Source organism: Salvia hispanica, chromosome 2 (genome assembly GCF_029641045.1).
Source record: "Salvia hispanica isolate PSC_SH4W2 chromosome 2, Shi_PSC_v1, whole genome shotgun sequence".
NCBI classification, from domain to species: Eukaryota; Viridiplantae; Streptophyta; class Magnoliopsida; order Lamiales; family Lamiaceae; genus Salvia; species Salvia hispanica.
Window position 1 is genome coordinate 13,092,208 of NC_142693.1, and position 17,136 is coordinate 13,109,343.

Consider the following 17,136-nt stretch of genomic DNA (forward strand, 5'->3'; position numbering starts at 1 on the left):
AATCCTATTCCAACTAGATAGTATATAAAATATAAAAACACTCTAAATATAAATCTACACCATTTATTATATGGAAAGTTTATGCATATTCTATAAATAATAGATACATTATATATATATATGCACATAATATATTTTATATACATCATTTCATGTATTTAAAATTATTAAATGATTTTCACTCAAATCATATTACACGTAAATTAATACTCCATACAAAAAATGATCACATTATAACATTAAATTTGATGGCATTAAATACTATAAAAATTAAATTAATAAAACAAATGATTATGTAGTATAAATTAAATAATTATATGGGTAATTATATAATGTAGTCATATAGAAAATAACTGTATGAATATTATACATTATGTTAATTATAAAAATAGTTAATAATAATAAGATAATCTAAAATATAATTTTATTAATAATTATAATAATAAGATGATGATGATCTAAAACATAATTTTATTATATTCATTATTTTCAATATATCATGCAAAAACTTCATAAAAAAAATAAGACAAATAATTGTTGCATGATAAAGCAATTAAATTTTAAATTTTAAATTTTATAAACCAAAACTACTATTAAAAAAATCTTCATCATTTCAATTACTTTATATTTATACTACGTGGGTGTTAGGTCATCTTCCATTACTTATAGTATCATAATTCAAAATTAAGACAAAATCTACGTTCTTAGATTTTAAAATGAGTGGATAAGATTGAACCTTACGAATTTCAATAAATAGTAGGCAAAATATCAACAAAAGGGTAATATATGTTATCATATGATAGTTTTCACAAGGGTTTTTTATATCAACATGGTGTATTACAAATATCAATAATATGACATAAGAATATCAACACTAGTACAACAAAATATCAACATATATTTATTGAGATTTTTACATGGTTTTATAGAGATTTTATATGCATTATATTGAATTTTTTTGATGTATTTGTTGATAAAAATCTGGTTATCAACATTTTCGAAAACTAAAATAAAAAATATCAAATTTCATCATCCGAACGTCGTTGGAACATATGCAATTGAGATTTCGTTGGAATCCTTATAAAATTATCTTTAATTTGATATATTTTTTGCAAAAAAATAATTTAAATCGATAAAGTTACGTAAATTTAAAATTTTAAGATGATTTTAATGAGGGAGAATTGACATTAATACCCTTTAATTTTATTTAATAATTTTCTTAATTAAAAATATAATTCATGTGCCATTATTTCAACCACTAGATTTCCTAATCTAATAGCTAAGATTTGATCTTAATTTGGAATTGCTAATTAGTTAACAATTGATCACTTCCCGGTGTTAGTATATATATTTATATAATGTTATCCAACTTTTATATGCATAAACTTTCCATATAATAAACGGTGTACATTTATATTTGGAGTGTTTCCATATTTTATATATTTAGTTGGAATTGAGATTATATATATAAATTTTCATTTGTTAAATGTTTATGGGACCGTAACATACTCCAAGAGTACTAAATAGGATTGCCACCTTAGTACTCATTCAACATAAAAAATTTTCTCGACCTCGTAACCAACCAATTTGGTCGATTAATTTTAATTTTGATTCTTCAATTAATGAACGGTATTCTCATACCAAAATAGTTGAATCCAAACAAATTTACAAAATTTTAAAAATCACTAATTTAATTACGCAGAATCTTGTCCAAAACAAGATATTGTATCAAATTTGGTGCTACAAGAAATAAAATAAAATAAAATAATCAATTAATATTTTACTCATTTGCTCGCTTTACGATCTCTAGCATATGTAGTTTAATTTATCTTATTAAAAAAACACTATACTTTACAGCACCATTTCCAATGACATTATTTGTTTTGCATTTATATTATGAATTTTATTTACCCATTATTAATAAAAAAAAATTGCTCACTTCCACGGCAATTAGCTACTGCCGGCGTCTTATTATTTATAACTCTTCTTCCATTCCATAAAATTCCCTAATTTAAGAGATTCGCTGCATATTTTTATCAGTATATACACATGAATGTATGAAGATGTGATTATAAATCTTCTGTTTATGTGATTCGTTTGGGTATTCATTCGCTCTAGGTCATCGTCATCTGCGATTAACGCCGAATCCAGCTAAGGTGCTTTTTTGAATAATAAGTTTATCTGTGATTCAAGTAGTCCTACATCTCTTAGATTCACTGTAATCACTGTAATTCATTTTTATTAGGAGCTCCGTTTAGAATTTTTCACTTTGTATATACCATTTCATCACAGTATTTTTGGATTCTGCAAGCTGACTGCATCTCATGTTTGACTAGAATTTGACGCACAGTCCTAGTTAAATCGGAATCTGGATTCCGTTTTGATGCTTTTCATGTTTGAGATCTGGATGATTTTTGCAATATACTGTAGTTTATATTTTCTTATACAAGTGGGCTAATTTTTATTTTCTCTGAGTTTATTAGATTATAAACATCTTATGCAAGAGGAAATATGTTAATTTGTAGTATAAAGCTATTCTCTCATTGTAAATTGGGCGGCCCAAAATTATACATTGAAGATCTGTGGCTTGGCATAGATAAACATATTATTCAACTGGATTGCTCCCAGACATAGATTAACATAGTATCTAACGGGGTAAACAGTTCATGTATTCATCTCTGTTATATTCGTGATTATTTGTGTTTGTTTCCCTCTCCGAACATTGGTAATACAAGTTGAAATGTTGTAAGCCAAATTTTGTGATGTTTGTGAAATGTTGTTTTCATCCATAAACATGAATTCTTGAATATACAAATATTCCTGTTTTGATGATTTCTCTGTCAACGGAGTTGTGGATTTGTTTGCTAGAGAGTTGGTGGACAGTTAAATAGTTGTACAAAATTATCCATGCCTATGGTGGTTTGTAAGAGTATGTTTGTATAAAACTTTGTGTTTCTAACTTTCTTGTTACAAGACTTGTATAGATGGGTGACGTAGCTAAAGATCTTGCCGCTGGTACCATTGGAGGGGCAGCACAATTGGTATGCGGACATCCATTCGATACCATTAAGGTCAAGCTCCAAAGTCAGCCCGTTCCCCTTCCTGGACAGCTGCCGAAATATGCTGGTGCTATAGATGCTGTAAAAAAAACAATAGCTGCTGAAGGTGCGGGGGGTCTGTACAAGGGCATGGGAGCCCCTCTTGCCACTGTGGCAGCCCTTAATGCAGTGCTGTTTACAGTCCGAGGTCAGATGGAAGTGTTGCTGAGGTCTGAACCCGGTGCTCCTCTCACAGTGAACCAGCAGATCGTTTGTGGGGCTGGAGCTGGAGTTGCTGTTTCCCTTCTCGCCTGCCCTACTGAATTGATCAAATGCAGGTCAGTTTTCAGCTGCAAGACTGGTTTAGATTAGTGTGATATACTAAACTCCTTTGTTATGCAGTTGTTTTCAACAAACTGCTGTTTCATCAGTAAAAGTTTTGTTAAAGAAAGATAAAGTTACATATGGGGTAGAACTCGTACCGTGTGACCTAATGCTTAGATGCCCAGTTCATCTTTTCCCTGAGCTTGGATCACTAACCAGTGGTTAAATAGCATATCATTATGTGACTGAATCAGCTCTGATGGAAGTAAAATGATAATGTGTAATAAATCTATGGAATGTTCAGTTATGGAGAATGTACAAGAGTTAGACAGGTGAACTAATTTTTTATTATTAGTTTAATGTCTATACACGAAATCATAGTGTTCTCTGATGCAGACTACAAGCCCAGAGCGCACTAGCAACTGTTGGCGCAGGAGCAACTGCTCCGAAGTATGGTGGCCCAATGGATGTTGCGAGACAAGTCCTTAAGTCAGAAGGAGGCGCGAGGGGCTTGTTCAAGGGCTTGGTTCCTACGATGGCACGAGAGATACCAGGCAATGCTGCCATGTTTGGCGTGTATGAAGGACTGAAGCAGTATATGGCTGGTGGGAGAGACACTTCGGGTCTGGGAAGGGGCCCGCTGATGCTGGCCGGAGGTCTAGCCGGAGGCGCGTTCTGGCTCGCTGTGTACCCAACGGATGTTGTGAAGAGCAGTATTCAGGTGGATGACTATAAGAATCCCAAGTTTTCAGGCTCCATTGATGCATTCAAAAAGATCTTGAAGACTGAAGGAGTTAAAGGCCTGTACAAGGGGTTCGGGCCAGCCATGGCCCGCAGCGTTCCTGCAAATGCAGCATGCTTCTTGGCGTATGAAGTTACCAGGTCTAGCTTAGGATGATTTGATGTCTTCTTAGAGATTTGATACCCATTTTATCGATTTAAAACTCAAAATGAGATCATTTTTTGCACTTTTGACTGTTGTCTGAACCCTCTTTGGTATATCTTACCATTAAAGATCGTATAAGGACAAACCATTAAATTTCTCAAAGTTAGTCTCATTTTCCTATTTTTGAAATCTTTTTCATTATACATGAGTAATAAGGTGAGTCTCACTATCCATTAATATCATTTCAATTTTTTTCTCTTTCTTTCATGCCATCCCTTAACTAGTTCAGGCAGGTGAACTGTCTAAAGGGCCTCCCGGTGTGGAGGGAGGCACCGGTTCCAACAGGCCACGCGCTGCCCCCCATGTCGCATGCTGTGGTGGGACTGTGACGCCTTGCGAGTTGACGCCGTTTCTAATTTTGATTTTTATTAAATCAAGAAAAAAAATAAAAATAATAAATTTTTTCACTTTCCTAAATTTTACTATTTTTCCCCTTTTTTATTTTTTTTTCTTTTGCAATTCATCCCAAAATCATCTATAAATATTCCATTCATCACCATTTTATTTCACATAAAAAAAAAGAAGCTATTTCTCACTCATTCTTCTCTCTAAAAATATTCATTTGCATTCTCAATCCAATTATGGTTGATCCGGAAGAAATTGTTCGGTTGATTGCGCAAGCGAAGTGCGAACAACAATAGTCAATAGTATCATTTGCCCGCCAAGAACAACAATTGGACGAAGGGAATACTATTTTATGCAGATTGTATTTTTATCTAGAATAGTTTTACCCATAAAATAAAGAAAATAATAAAAAAAATTATGAACCTCTTGATGCAATTTTACCATATGAATAAAATTAAAATAAAATACTACTCCCTCCGTCTACGAATAAGAATCCTGTTTTTCCATTTTAGTCCGTCCGCGAATAGGAATCTCGGTTCATAATTATCATAAATAGTAAATAGGCCTCACATCCCACCAACCCATTCCACTCACATATCATTTAAAACTAATATATATAAGTGAGACTCCTATTCCACTAACTTTCTTCCATCCACTTTTCTTAATATTTATTAAAATCCGTGGCGGAATGGAATGAGACTCCTATTTGCGGACGGATGGAGTAAGTCTTTGTCTATTTATAGTAAAAAAATTATAAGTACTCCTGTTCAATAAAAGTCTATTTTTTCGGAAATAATATCTCAATCAATTTTTATTATTTATTAATTAATTTTGCGTCAAAACTCACATTTTTCAGAAATAATATAAATCAATTTTTATTTTTTATTAATTAATTTTGCGTCAAACTCAGGTAGCCGAAATGCATCATCTATTTTTCTCTGTTACATGCACAAAATAAGCCAAATAAAATTTCAAAAAAAAACTTATCCTTTCCATTTAATTGGAAAAGAAAAACATTTATCCGACATGTCGTCTCCGTGATGTGCAGCTGATCCCGACTTGTCACTCGCTGTGCCCCTTTCTCTCTCTATTCTTCATCTCTTTTACCACCGTTTTCTCTCTCTCTCTCTCTCTCTCTCCACACCCAGCTAGCTTCAATGGCGACCCAAGAACTCAACATATCTCCTTCGCTCCCTCCATATCCCCAGGTCACAACAATAAATTGCCCTCTTTCATGTTTTACAAATTCTCTATTGTCGTTTTCATTTCGCATTTTCTGTGTTCCAAACTGATGATTCTCTTAGCCGTTTACTCTTTCCTGCTGGTGCATGCGATTTTCAAAATTTGTTCGCTTTGTGTTGAAGAATTGTAACAACCTTTTGCATTTGTTTCGGAAACCCTTTTGCGAAACCCTCATTAATTTCTTTTAGTAGCTATTAACGTGTGTATTTGTCGCATGCAATTTTTATTTTTTTTCTTCCATTTGTTTATAGATCCTAGAATTTTACTGTAACACAGCCATAAATTCATTGTTATTTCCAAAAATTGAGTCTTGATGGTAGTTTGAGTGGAATTGCACTTCTATAAAAGAGTTAAAAATCATAATTTTTTAAAAAAGTTTGCCTCTTTCCAGTTTTCTCAGCTGTATTTTGCTCTCAGATGATTATGGAGGCAATTGATGCACTGAAACAAGTGGAGGGTGCTAACAAGTCATCGATCTCCAAGTACATGGAATCCAAGTACGGCGAAATGCCTCCGGGGCATGCTGAGTTGTTATCGAATCACTTGACTAGAATGAAGGACATTGGGGAGCTTCTGTTCATCAAGAACAACTATCTTAAGCCCGGTCCGGATGCACCTCTCAAGCGTGGTAGAGGCCGACCCCCGAAGCCAAAGGAGTCCCTTCCCCCGGGCGCCACCCCCGCTTCTCCTAGGCCTAGGGGTCGGCCGAGGAAGGACCCTAATGCACCACCTGCCCCCAAGAAGCCCAAGCCCCCATCAGCTGCCCCGAGCATCTCCAAGACTGGCAGGCCTAGGGGAAGGCCGAGGAAGGTGAATCCGCAGCCATTTCAGACTGGTGTTGAGGCCTGAGATGGTGGCTCTTGTTTATCTTAGAGGTGAATTGTGCTTTTTAACTTTTAGTGTTCGTGTGTAGTGTAGCCCGATGTATATTTGCTTAGCGATTGTCTCGGTCCGCTAGAACTTGCTGTTTCGATAGTGTTCACTTGAATTTCTGGTGTTGTGTGTACTGTTACATTTACGTCACATGCATTCTCCGACAACCGTTGGCTTTGCATGTGGATCCTCTGAGTAACCATGAAGTAGTTCAATTTCTCTTGCAAAGGTGGGCCATTCTAGGAAATTTACTGCTGTTGATTCTTTGCTGGGAATTTGTTGATTATTGCCATGTAGGTGTGGTCCTTCTTTGAATTTGGTTAAGTATGCAACATTGGCATATATCTAGTGTGTGATATGTGTATTATGTGAATGCCTAAGTAGATATTGTGATATGTGATTTGGGTATATATGCTAATGTACCATAGTGTGATTCACTGATTCGACATCGGATTATGGTTCTCAACCAATTTGAATGGCTGTGATGAGGAAGCGAAGCTAATCTGCAGCTAATAGTGAAGGGTCAAAGATCTCGGATTGTTAGGTACGACACTTGTGTGGTGCTAGTTTTCTTGGACATAAGATGCTTGATCATTTATCCTTAGATTGTGGCACATATGCAATCAATCATGTCCTTATCTAGAAGACTTAGGCCCACCATAGAATCTTGATCTGTCAACACTTTGCTGTGTGAGTAGTGGTGAAAAATGAAATACAACTTTAGAAGCCTTAGGCCAGTGCCCTTTTTAGCCTGTTTGATTTGATTATGTTCTTGTGAATTAGATTTGAGTGTCATTGATAAGGAAGTGTGCATAGATGCAGCATCATTCTCTGTGTGTGTGTGTGTGGGTGGGTGTGTTCGGATTGGTGGGGACGCCGTCGCCCACTAATCTAATGTCTACCAGTTGTGGACCAGATGCATCTCTATGTCCCTGTTATTGCCATTCAATGACATGGGGACAATGATAACACAGTAGCTGTACACAAAATCTTGCAAATTTAGTTATGAAATGCAATCCGTTAATGTCTTGGAATTGTTCTTTCTTAAATCTGATTAGAGGTTGCAAAATGCAATAATTTCTTTATCTTTTCATGTAATTACAGTGATGATTGGTTCTCTTGATTGCGATATGGTTGCTGTTAGAAATTTAACACACAATCACAATCACAATCACAATCATCTACTCCTTATCATCAAACCAAAAAGATACATAATCTCTGAATACTTATGTTACTATATCAGCATTGGCACACCAGCTGTTACAACATTAGCAACCACATCCAGTGAAAAATTGCACGAGGCCAATAACTTTCTACAACTCCTCAAACTGTAATACGAACCCACAATGGCATCGTTTTATTTGCATCAGACCATCGCTGGTTGCCTGCTCTTCCACTACAAACTCGTGCTCGTGGTCTTCTGTGGGTGTCAGGGGTGAAACATCGTGTTTCTCCTCGGGTGTCTTCACTTGTCGTATTGGAGATGCCTTCCTTTTCTGGGTAGCTGTTGCTGTAGCTGTTTTAGGGCATTTATCACTCGGTTTTGGGATCTCATCGATGGACTGCGATGATGCTCCTCCATCTCCGTAGAGAGTGTTCAATCTCTGTCGCGTAATGATGGAGGAAAGAAGCTGATACCACCTCGATAGCGCTTGTGCCTCTTTCCTTCTCTTCTCATCGGCCTCTCTTCTCTCTTCTTCTTCTGCATATGCCTGGCATTTAAACAAACTTCCCATCAAATGCAGCAAACAGTTGCTACAATCAAACGCTGAGACAATGCAGACGACAGATGAGGCATGTGTGCAGGTGATGAAGACAGATTTTTTACAGCCAGTTCAATCAAATTAACAAAAGTGGATAGTGTGCACTCACCGCTAGAACAGCATCCTTGAACTCCTCACAAACCACGATACCCTCGAATGAAGGAACACACCTGCCATTTCTGAACTCGAATCCAACCATAGCAGAAGCATAGTCAATATCTAGCCTTTTTGCAACCTGCGCCACCCTTGGCAAGCGCAGATGGACTGTACCCGGTGGGAGGCATTTCTCAGACCAGACATCCACTCGACCACGCTCATTCTAGAAATTGAAGTTGAGAAATAAGCCCTAACAACCTATCTGATTACTGAGGGAAAACAATAAGGATAAAATACAAATACTGCAATTTCATTTAAGCAGGTTAAACTTGCAGGACAAATTTTGCAACTGAGATCACTGTTAATTGCAGTTTGACCATGAATTTCATACAAGCAAGTCAAATATTGAAAAATGATTGAATCTAAAAACATATGTAAAGGGGCGCCACGGTCTAAATGCTTAGCATAACTTCAAAACAGAAAAACAAATTGACCTTTGGCACAATCCCATTAACAGCTCGAGGAATACACAGTGGTTCAGTCTGCCACTTCCCGTAAAGAGCGGTAGTAGTCTCTAGATGATCCACAGCTGCATAGTTATTATCATCCAGAGCTTCTTCTTTGATAGACTTTAAAGAGCGATTAAGTACCTAATTGAAATGGAAAAAAATGTAAATTTCATAAACTTCTCGTGCTGATCAAACTGAGAGATTATCTAACATGAAACTCCCTAAAACGTCGAACCTTAGCAGGAACTTCACCAGCCTTCACTTGCAGCGCTTCGCGCAGCCATCTATCCTTAGTATGAAGAGTTTGGACACAAGCGCGTGGATATACAGCATGGCCAGAAATAAACCCCAAGACAGGCCTCTTGGGGTGTAAAATTTCATGCTTCTTAAGCCATCTTTCAATCACATACAAGGGATGAGTTCTGTAAGCCTGAATATTTCAAAGAATCTTACTAGATAAATAGCAATACAGATTATGATAACTTGAGTAAAACTGAATATAAATGATGAAAAGCCTATCATACTTGTTGATTGGTAGGAAGGGGTTCGGTAAGTGCTCTAGTTTCTAGTTCCATGTCTTCTAGGGAGCTCCGGTTAGACGGACATTTGTTCTTCATAGGCGACGTTGAAACTTTTACGTCACATAGCTCTCTGGATGTTCCAACTATTCCGTCTGGATGAGGTAGGCTTCCATGATCTGCATTTGCTACTCGAGAAGACTCGACCTTCTCAAGTCCTGAGGCTTCAGATTCCAAATTGCTGATACCAGCAGTAGCTGCTGACTCCAACTCCTTTAAAGGTGCCAACACTGCATCCCACCAGGTTGAGCTGATTCTGCGAGATGCTACCTTGTACCATTTTGTGCAATACCTGCAACAATATCTTCTTATCAAGTTAAAATAATTTAGGAGGGGACAAATAATGCAACAGAGGAGATGTAACTAAAATACCAAAGCAACAAAAACATGAAAGATTTTGGACCTGCGGGTCACATCCTTAGCACCATTTCCAGCAAAAGCAACCACATATCTCAAAGATTTTCTGCATGCAGCAGCTGCAGCTTCTACTTTATCCTCTCCATCTATAACTGCATTGATGGCATCAACATGCACCCATTTCCCTGTCAAGTTTTCTCCACTGCAGAAAACTTCCGCCCAATAAAGTGGGGCTCCTACCTTTTTCGATCCAATAGCTGTAGATATTCCACTCGAGGATGTTTCAGGTTCATCTTTTATAATTTTTTTCATCCTTTTAGGAGGCGGAGTGAGAATCGCAGATGTACTGGATGGTTCTACCACAGTAGACGCCTCAGCATCACTGGTAGAACTTCCAATTGCTGTAGCTGCAAGTGCCATTTTCAGCTGCATCTCAAATTCCAGATCTCCTTTCCTTTTCAATTTCTCATTCTTCACGGGGCACTGTTCAGAAGTATCAGTTGTGGTCTCAGATACTGACAACTCTGACACATTCTCTTTAGGCTTATCGGTACTTGAAGCATCTTGAGGTTGGATTCCACCCTTTCTTGATTTATTAGCCTTCCGCCTGCCAGAACCACTCCCAGCAGTCTGACTGCAGTTCGGCCCAACATCAGGAGACGATTTGACAGTAGAAGCAGAAGAATTGCTGGGTCCAGCAACCATTGGAGTTGCAGAGTTAAATACATTTCTCTCCCTCTTGCTACCAAATTCCAACTGATGCTCTGATTTGTCAGCACCATGCTTCAAGGAGACCACATCCAAAATAGAGACAAACCTGAAATATGAAGATTAAGAAGAAACTGATTATAGCACTCTAGAAGCATAATTCCTTTGCATACTAGCACCATTTTATCTAGAACAAGCAATGATCCATTGGAGTATAACATAAAAGAGTGGACACTGCCAAACTGTATTCAAATAGGCATGAGAGGTCATGGACTAAACCAAAAAGTGAGGAAATTAGATAACTGATCCTTCTAGTAAAGACTATTCATAATATCATCATTAAATTTTAAGCAAGAAGGCAAACAAGAAGTAAAATCAGAAACATTAGGGCAGAAAAAGGTGAGCAGGTCCACTCTCATCAAAATGGACTGCAGTCAGAAACCGAAGCAGTCAGTTCTTCATGTCAGCAAAATTCTATACCTAGTGGTCAGATTCAGGGCCCTAAAAAGTGCCACGGATAACGCTGTAACCTGCAGAAGAAATAACCCATGAAAGCCTTCAGTTAGGATACAATCTAATACATCCCATTTTAATGCATGTGCCACCCACTCTAGAAATAACCCATGAAAGACTTTGGTTTTGATACTAAGTATTCCATCCTTCAGGAATATCAATATAAACTAAAAATAGAGTGAAACAAAGAACTGAAACGTCATGTGTTGTATTTTCAAGAACATCGCCACCATCCTTGTGAATGTTTGTATGGAAAAGGTAAAGCGATGACAACCTAATGATGCTTTCACTATCTAAAGCAAATCTGGACATTATCTGAATCCTAGAGCATTAAAACTTGTTTCATTTTTTTAATTTGGATCATAGACAGACTCAAATCCCGACCGCATAAGCCCCTAAGCATCCCTTCAATGTTACATTTTATCCAAACATGTGATAGCAAAAAAATTCTGAAACATGATGGTAGACCATACCAGTTCTGGTGTCCCCTCTTGGCTTTCCAACGTGGATGTCATCGCTAAATCACATGATTTTTCATCCAAAGTTGTGCTTCTAACACGGAAATTGTTGTGGACCTATCACCAAAGCAGGGCCAAAAAAGTGAAGTCAAAACTCAATTATCAGTTTTGAAAAGGACAAAGAAATCACACAGCAAAGCTCATACCCAATCGACAAGGGGGGACAAACATCTAGCAGTAAGATTTGGCGCATCTGCTACCTTCAGTAAATGTTTTGGAACAAGAGAAAGAAGGGAAGCCTGCCATGATAAAGAGATCTTGATCAAGGGAATTTTATACGTGTAACTCTATCTTGTTGATACCAAAAGACAACCGGAAAAATAAATAAAAATCATATCTTATAACATTTTGATAGTATAGGTGGGTGGTGCTGTGCCAAAGTATGTCTGGGTGTTATGAAGAGAAAGCTAATTACTTGAATGAGAGGGTCATTACAAGCACTATCAATCAACCTTCCCCTTCCCAGTAGGCAAAGCAAATGAGCTTTGTGCACAAGCTCAGCGAGTTCCTGTCACAAAACAAAATTTGTATCAGAATGCAGCCAGCAAAGTGCCCTCTCAGTAGTCATGAATGCTTAACAAAATAATGGAGTCGACCTTTTCTTCTGCAGTGGCTCGCCGGATGAGCTTCCGCTTTGCCGACCCAGGCAAAACATCAAACTCAACAGAAACTCCATTCACTAAATCCTCTGAAAATGTATGAAGCGAACCATCTTCCCATTCAGAACCATAATCCTCATCATCTGTTAGATGGTCAGATACACACTCCATTGCTTCACTACCGTGAGATTCAGGCTGAGGTGTATCATCTCCACCAGGTGTACCGATAAGTCCTCTCTCAAACTCCTCTGATCTTCTCTCCATCTGATAGATGTTTCAAGTGATCATAGAACACATAAAAACTTGTTAATTGAGTCAAGCTTTCCCTAACATCACAGAAAAGCTAACAAGTAGCAACATTTTTTATTTCCTTTTGATCACTGGTATCAAGAATTGGTTTTGTTTCTCACACATAAACAGTTTGATAATGTCAGATAGCATTCAACTGAAACACCAATAGTTATTAGAGGGTTTAGGGAAACAGGAATGATGAAGTAGGTGAAAAGGAAACAAGAAAAATGACGGAGCTCACCGATGAAACAGGCTCACAGTGACGCAGATAACCGACATCCTCTTTGATAAACCCTTTCTTAACCCTTTTCAAAAGTTTTCCCACAGCATCTCTAGAAATATTAGGGAGAGTCTCTGATATGGCAGCAATACAATCAAGCATTAAAGTTGCACAAATAAAAAAGGAAACTTGAATTCATAATACATAGCAGTATTAGTTTAATGAACTGAATGCACAAACCATTATCATCAGTGCCGTCGCCCTGGTTTGCTTCGTGTTCATCTACACCATTGGAAAGTGAAAGAACGAGTGATTCGGAAAAGAATAAACTCCTCTAAACCTTATTAGTGCCGCTTCGCAATAAAATTCAGAAACGGTCTGTGTTGAAAAATGAGGGAATTACCTGGTGAATTCGGGCGCTTCGATTTGCTTCTGGTTCGCATTCTCGACCAGCGGTTTCGCGGTAGAAAATTGTACACCAAGCAGGAATTATTCTCAAAATATTGGTAAGGAATTTAGTGTTAGTTATTCACATTTTAAAACCTGCATCTAGATTATAAGTTCCAATTACTATAGCATCGTAATCCCTTCGTCCCTCTCTAAGTGGAACATTTCTATTTCACATAAAATTTTATATAGCGTTGTTTTGTAATTTAAGTGGAGTGATTAAAGTAAGAGAGAAAAAAATAGAGAGAATGATGTTTCTATTTTTAAAAGTGTGTATTTACAGTGAAACATTCCAAAAAGGAAAATGGTTCACTTAGAGTGAGACGGAGGGAGTAATTAAAATAGAATTAGCAATGGTTGTAACACAGTTGGCAGCATGTAGCTGTGGTGATCTTGAGGTCACGAGTTCAAACCCGAGACTTTCAGCCTTAATCCATAAACCAGATTGAGTCGGATTAGTCGGATTTCGCCAAAGGCGGTTTCGGTACACCTACGGTCAAACCAGAAAAAAAAAATTCGAAACCCAAGAGTATGGACGTGTGGTCGAGTGGTATGTGACTTGTTCATCTTTGACCAAATGATCAGAGGATCAATCCATGTCTTTGGGTAAGGAGAAACTTTATATCCTTGGGTCAGTTGTACCATCGTTCGAGATGCCTACAAATCAGTACTAGAAATAGTCACTAGACTCGTCGGTGGTTACGCTGCTAGGGTTTGAATCTCCTTGCACAGCGGAAGACTTGTACAAAACAAATAAATCGAACTTATAATCTATTTGACAGATTATGGGATAATCAATTTACATGTTAACACAGAATTGCATGCTAAAACGCAAATAATTCATGCTTAAAGAAAATAAATCTTAAAACATGAATCTACGGTTTAGGAATACCGATTTGATTCTCCAAAGAATAGTCGATTGCTTGCGCCTTCTCCACGATAATCTTCAATACTAGACCACATATTTTCTAATATGTTTCCGAACTCAAGTTATGATCTTTGGGTGGGCAATGCTTGTCAAAACCGAAAGGACTCGCTTAGAAAGAAGACAACTAGAAAAAGAAGGGAATTTCGAAATCTCCCAGTATGGGATTTTTGAAAATAATGAAGAATAATTATTATGTATCTGTCTAGTCTCCTTTATATAGAGTTATGATGGGTCAGATTAGGGAATCTATGGAGGTTTGGATATATGTCACACCCAATTAGCTTTTATCTAATTAAATTGAACCCCAATTTAATATAAGCTTGAATTGGAATATTATTATTAGTCACTACAGTAATAATATTGATTTATGCATCCAAATGCGAAATTACAAGTAATCCGGGTTTTCCTCTTTAATACTTTATTTCTCACATGCTTTACAAACATCAGTTCTTTATCTTACAAAAGTTTTGAAATGTAACATGCATCACAGTGTCAATCAAATGTTTTGTCATCGCATGCATTATCATGCAAAAATTAGATATGTCACATGCTTTACTGCAATTGTGTCTCACATGCTTTACAAACATCAGTTCTTTATCTTACAAAAGTTTTGAAATGTCACATGCATCACAGTGTCAATCAAATGTTTTGTCATCGCATGCATTATCCTGCAAAAATTAGATATGTCACATGCTTTACTGCAATTGTGTCCCACATGCTTTACAAACATCAGTTCTTTATCTTACAAAAGTTTTGAAATGTCACATGCATCATAGTGTCTATCAAATGTTTTGTCATCGCATGCATTATCCTGCAAAAATTAGATATGTCACATGCTTTATTGCTTTATTGCAATTGTGTCTCACATGCTTTACAAACATCAGTTCTTTATCTTACAAAAGTTTTGAAATGTCACATGCATCCAGCGGCGGATCCAGGTGGGGTCGGCAGACCCCACCACCCTGCCCCGGAGTGCCGCCGGAAAACTCCTTCCTTCGACCTCTGACCCTACGGCGTTTGCGTCTCCGTCCCCACCTCACGCAGTGTGAGATGAGACCGAGCAGAGAGAAAGAAAGAAAGTGGGGCAGGCAGAGGTCAAGGATAAAGAAACGTCAAGAGGCTTTCAGTGTTTTTTCGCCGGTAGAAAAGAAATGGGTTTGGCAATGTGGGTGAGGAGAGAGACGGAATTTATCATTATTGTTTTTTCTTTTCAATACTCCATTTACCTAGGGACCTAGAATTAAATGAAATCATTTACTAAATTTAAAAGATTAGTGATCTAGAATTATGTAATCTAATTGTAAAATAGCCATTGAATTTTCCTTTTTTTTAGTTTATATTAGTTCTCATAATTATATTAAAGGTGTATTCTCATCTAATATTTTAATTATTGTTACATAGTATATTTTTTATATATCACTAAATAAGCACATATTTATATGAAGTAAATATTTCTTAATTTCTTCTAATTTCAGTTTTATAATTTAAAACTTCAACCTTATTATTCATATTCAAATTATTTTTAATTTTTAAAAATTTAGAATATTACAGAAAAAGTATACTCATTTCATCCGGCCATAATCGACTAGTATTTTCTATGGATGTCCCAAAAAATATAATTTTTTTTTGGCAAAATATAACATAATTATTCATTTACTTTATCTTTTTACTTCTTGCTTTATCTCATCTTCTATTTTATTTTTACTTAATTCTTTAAACATCATTTTCTTAAATCTGTATTCAAAGGGTGCGACGAAGGGAGTATGTTGTTTTAAGAATATCCACACTCGCATAAATGATTGATATTAAAATATATTTTTAAAAATAATTAAATATTTAATTTAATTATTTTCGACCCCACGATATTTAATTTCTGGATCCGCCATTGCATGCATCACAATGTCTATCAAATGTTTTGTCATCGCATGCATTATCCTGCAAAAATTAGATATGTCACATGCTTTACAAACATCAATTCTTTATCTTACAAAAGTTTTGAAATGTACATGCATCACGGTGTCAATCAAATGTTTTGTCATCGCATGCATTATCCTGCAAAAATTAGATATGCCACATGCTTTACTGCAATTGTGTCTCACATGCTTTACAAACATCAGTTCCTTATCTTACAAAAGTTTTGAAATGTCACATGCATCACAGTGTCAATCAAATGTTTTGTCATCGCATGCATTATCCTGCAAAAATTAGATATGTCTGATACGCCCGGATTTTGCACTGTTTTAAGGCCATTATTTGGTCCGTTTTTGTTATCAAAATCACTCTACATGTCCATTATTTGCATATTCTATACATTTTGGTATTTTGACGTGTTTTGTGAGAAATGTGCATATTTGAGCCGAAAAGGGGAGTAAAAACGCATAGTCTGAAAATCTGGAGTCAGACGGCGACCAGCGACCGCCGCGAAGTTGTACGGCGACCGCCGGCGCCCGGCGGTCAGAGCTATGTGGCGGCCCGCCTCGGAAATTTACGCTAGGAGAAGAGTCTCGCCCGGCGACCACCGGAGGACATGTGGCGGTCCGCCACCGAAGGGTCAGAGTCTCTGAACTCCAACGCGGCGACCGCCGGCCAAGGTGCGGCGGCCCGCCGGAGAAAGGCGGCGAATCCGACCAGCCCTAGATTTGCTCCAAGATTTACCAAACTTTGAAGATCTTTTCCTTCTATGATGAGGAATAATCTTCCCCTATAAATAGGACCTCAAGCTTCATCAAAAAGAGTTACACACAACAAGAACACATTCATAGAGAAAGAGAGTGACTACTTGCAACATTCATAGAGATCAAAAGCTAGAGTACTTCAATTGTGCAAGGAGTTGGAGAAGGA

General features: G+C 37.0%; 3 protein-coding genes across 4 annotated transcripts; 2 read left to right on the forward strand and 1 right to left on the reverse strand.

The window, feature by feature from the left end:
* Window positions 1–1,951: 1,951 nt before the first annotated feature.
* Window positions 1,952–4,410, forward strand: LOC125188588 (mitochondrial carnitine/acylcarnitine carrier-like protein). 2 transcript variants are annotated; one of them, XM_048085649.2, is made up of 3 exons: window positions 1,952–2,156; window positions 2,975–3,376; window positions 3,759–4,410. In XM_048085649.2, the coding sequence occupies exons 2-3, from the start codon at window positions 2,985–2,987 to the stop codon at window positions 4,258–4,260; spliced, it is 894 nt and encodes a 297-aa protein (XP_047941606.1). In that variant the 5' UTR covers window positions 1,952–2,156; window positions 2,975–2,984; the 3' UTR covers window positions 4,261–4,410. The 2 variants fall into 2 exon arrangements, with proteins under 2 accessions (XP_047941606.1, XP_047941521.1); XM_048085564.2 differs by having other exon boundaries at window positions 1,954–2,156; window positions 2,985–3,376.
* Window positions 4,411–5,666: 1,256 nt separating this feature from the next.
* Window positions 5,667–6,996, forward strand: LOC125200954 (HMG-Y-related protein A-like). Its single transcript, XM_048098803.2, has 2 exons — window positions 5,667–5,861; window positions 6,313–6,996. Exons 1-2 carry the CDS (start codon window positions 5,811–5,813, stop codon window positions 6,742–6,744), a joined length of 483 nt encoding a protein of 160 aa, XP_047954760.1. The 5' UTR covers window positions 5,667–5,810; the 3' UTR covers window positions 6,745–6,996.
* A 933-nt stretch (window positions 6,997–7,929) lies between these two features.
* RAD4 (DNA repair protein Rad4 family) lies at window positions 7,930–13,443 on the reverse strand. The gene is made up of 14 exons (XM_048098799.2): window positions 13,324–13,443; window positions 13,161–13,202; window positions 12,942–13,054; window positions 12,407–12,673; window positions 12,226–12,318; window positions 11,957–12,049; window positions 11,766–11,867; window positions 11,260–11,309; window positions 10,118–10,888; window positions 9,661–10,006; window positions 9,372–9,566; window positions 9,122–9,277; window positions 8,641–8,850; window positions 7,930–8,480 (listed from the first exon to the last, which is right to left on the reverse strand). Exons 1-14 carry the CDS (start codon window positions 13,361–13,363, stop codon window positions 8,082–8,084), a joined length of 2,877 nt encoding a protein of 958 aa, XP_047954756.2. The 5' UTR covers window positions 13,364–13,443; the 3' UTR covers window positions 7,930–8,081.
* Between the last annotated feature and the right edge of the window lie 3,693 nt (window positions 13,444–17,136).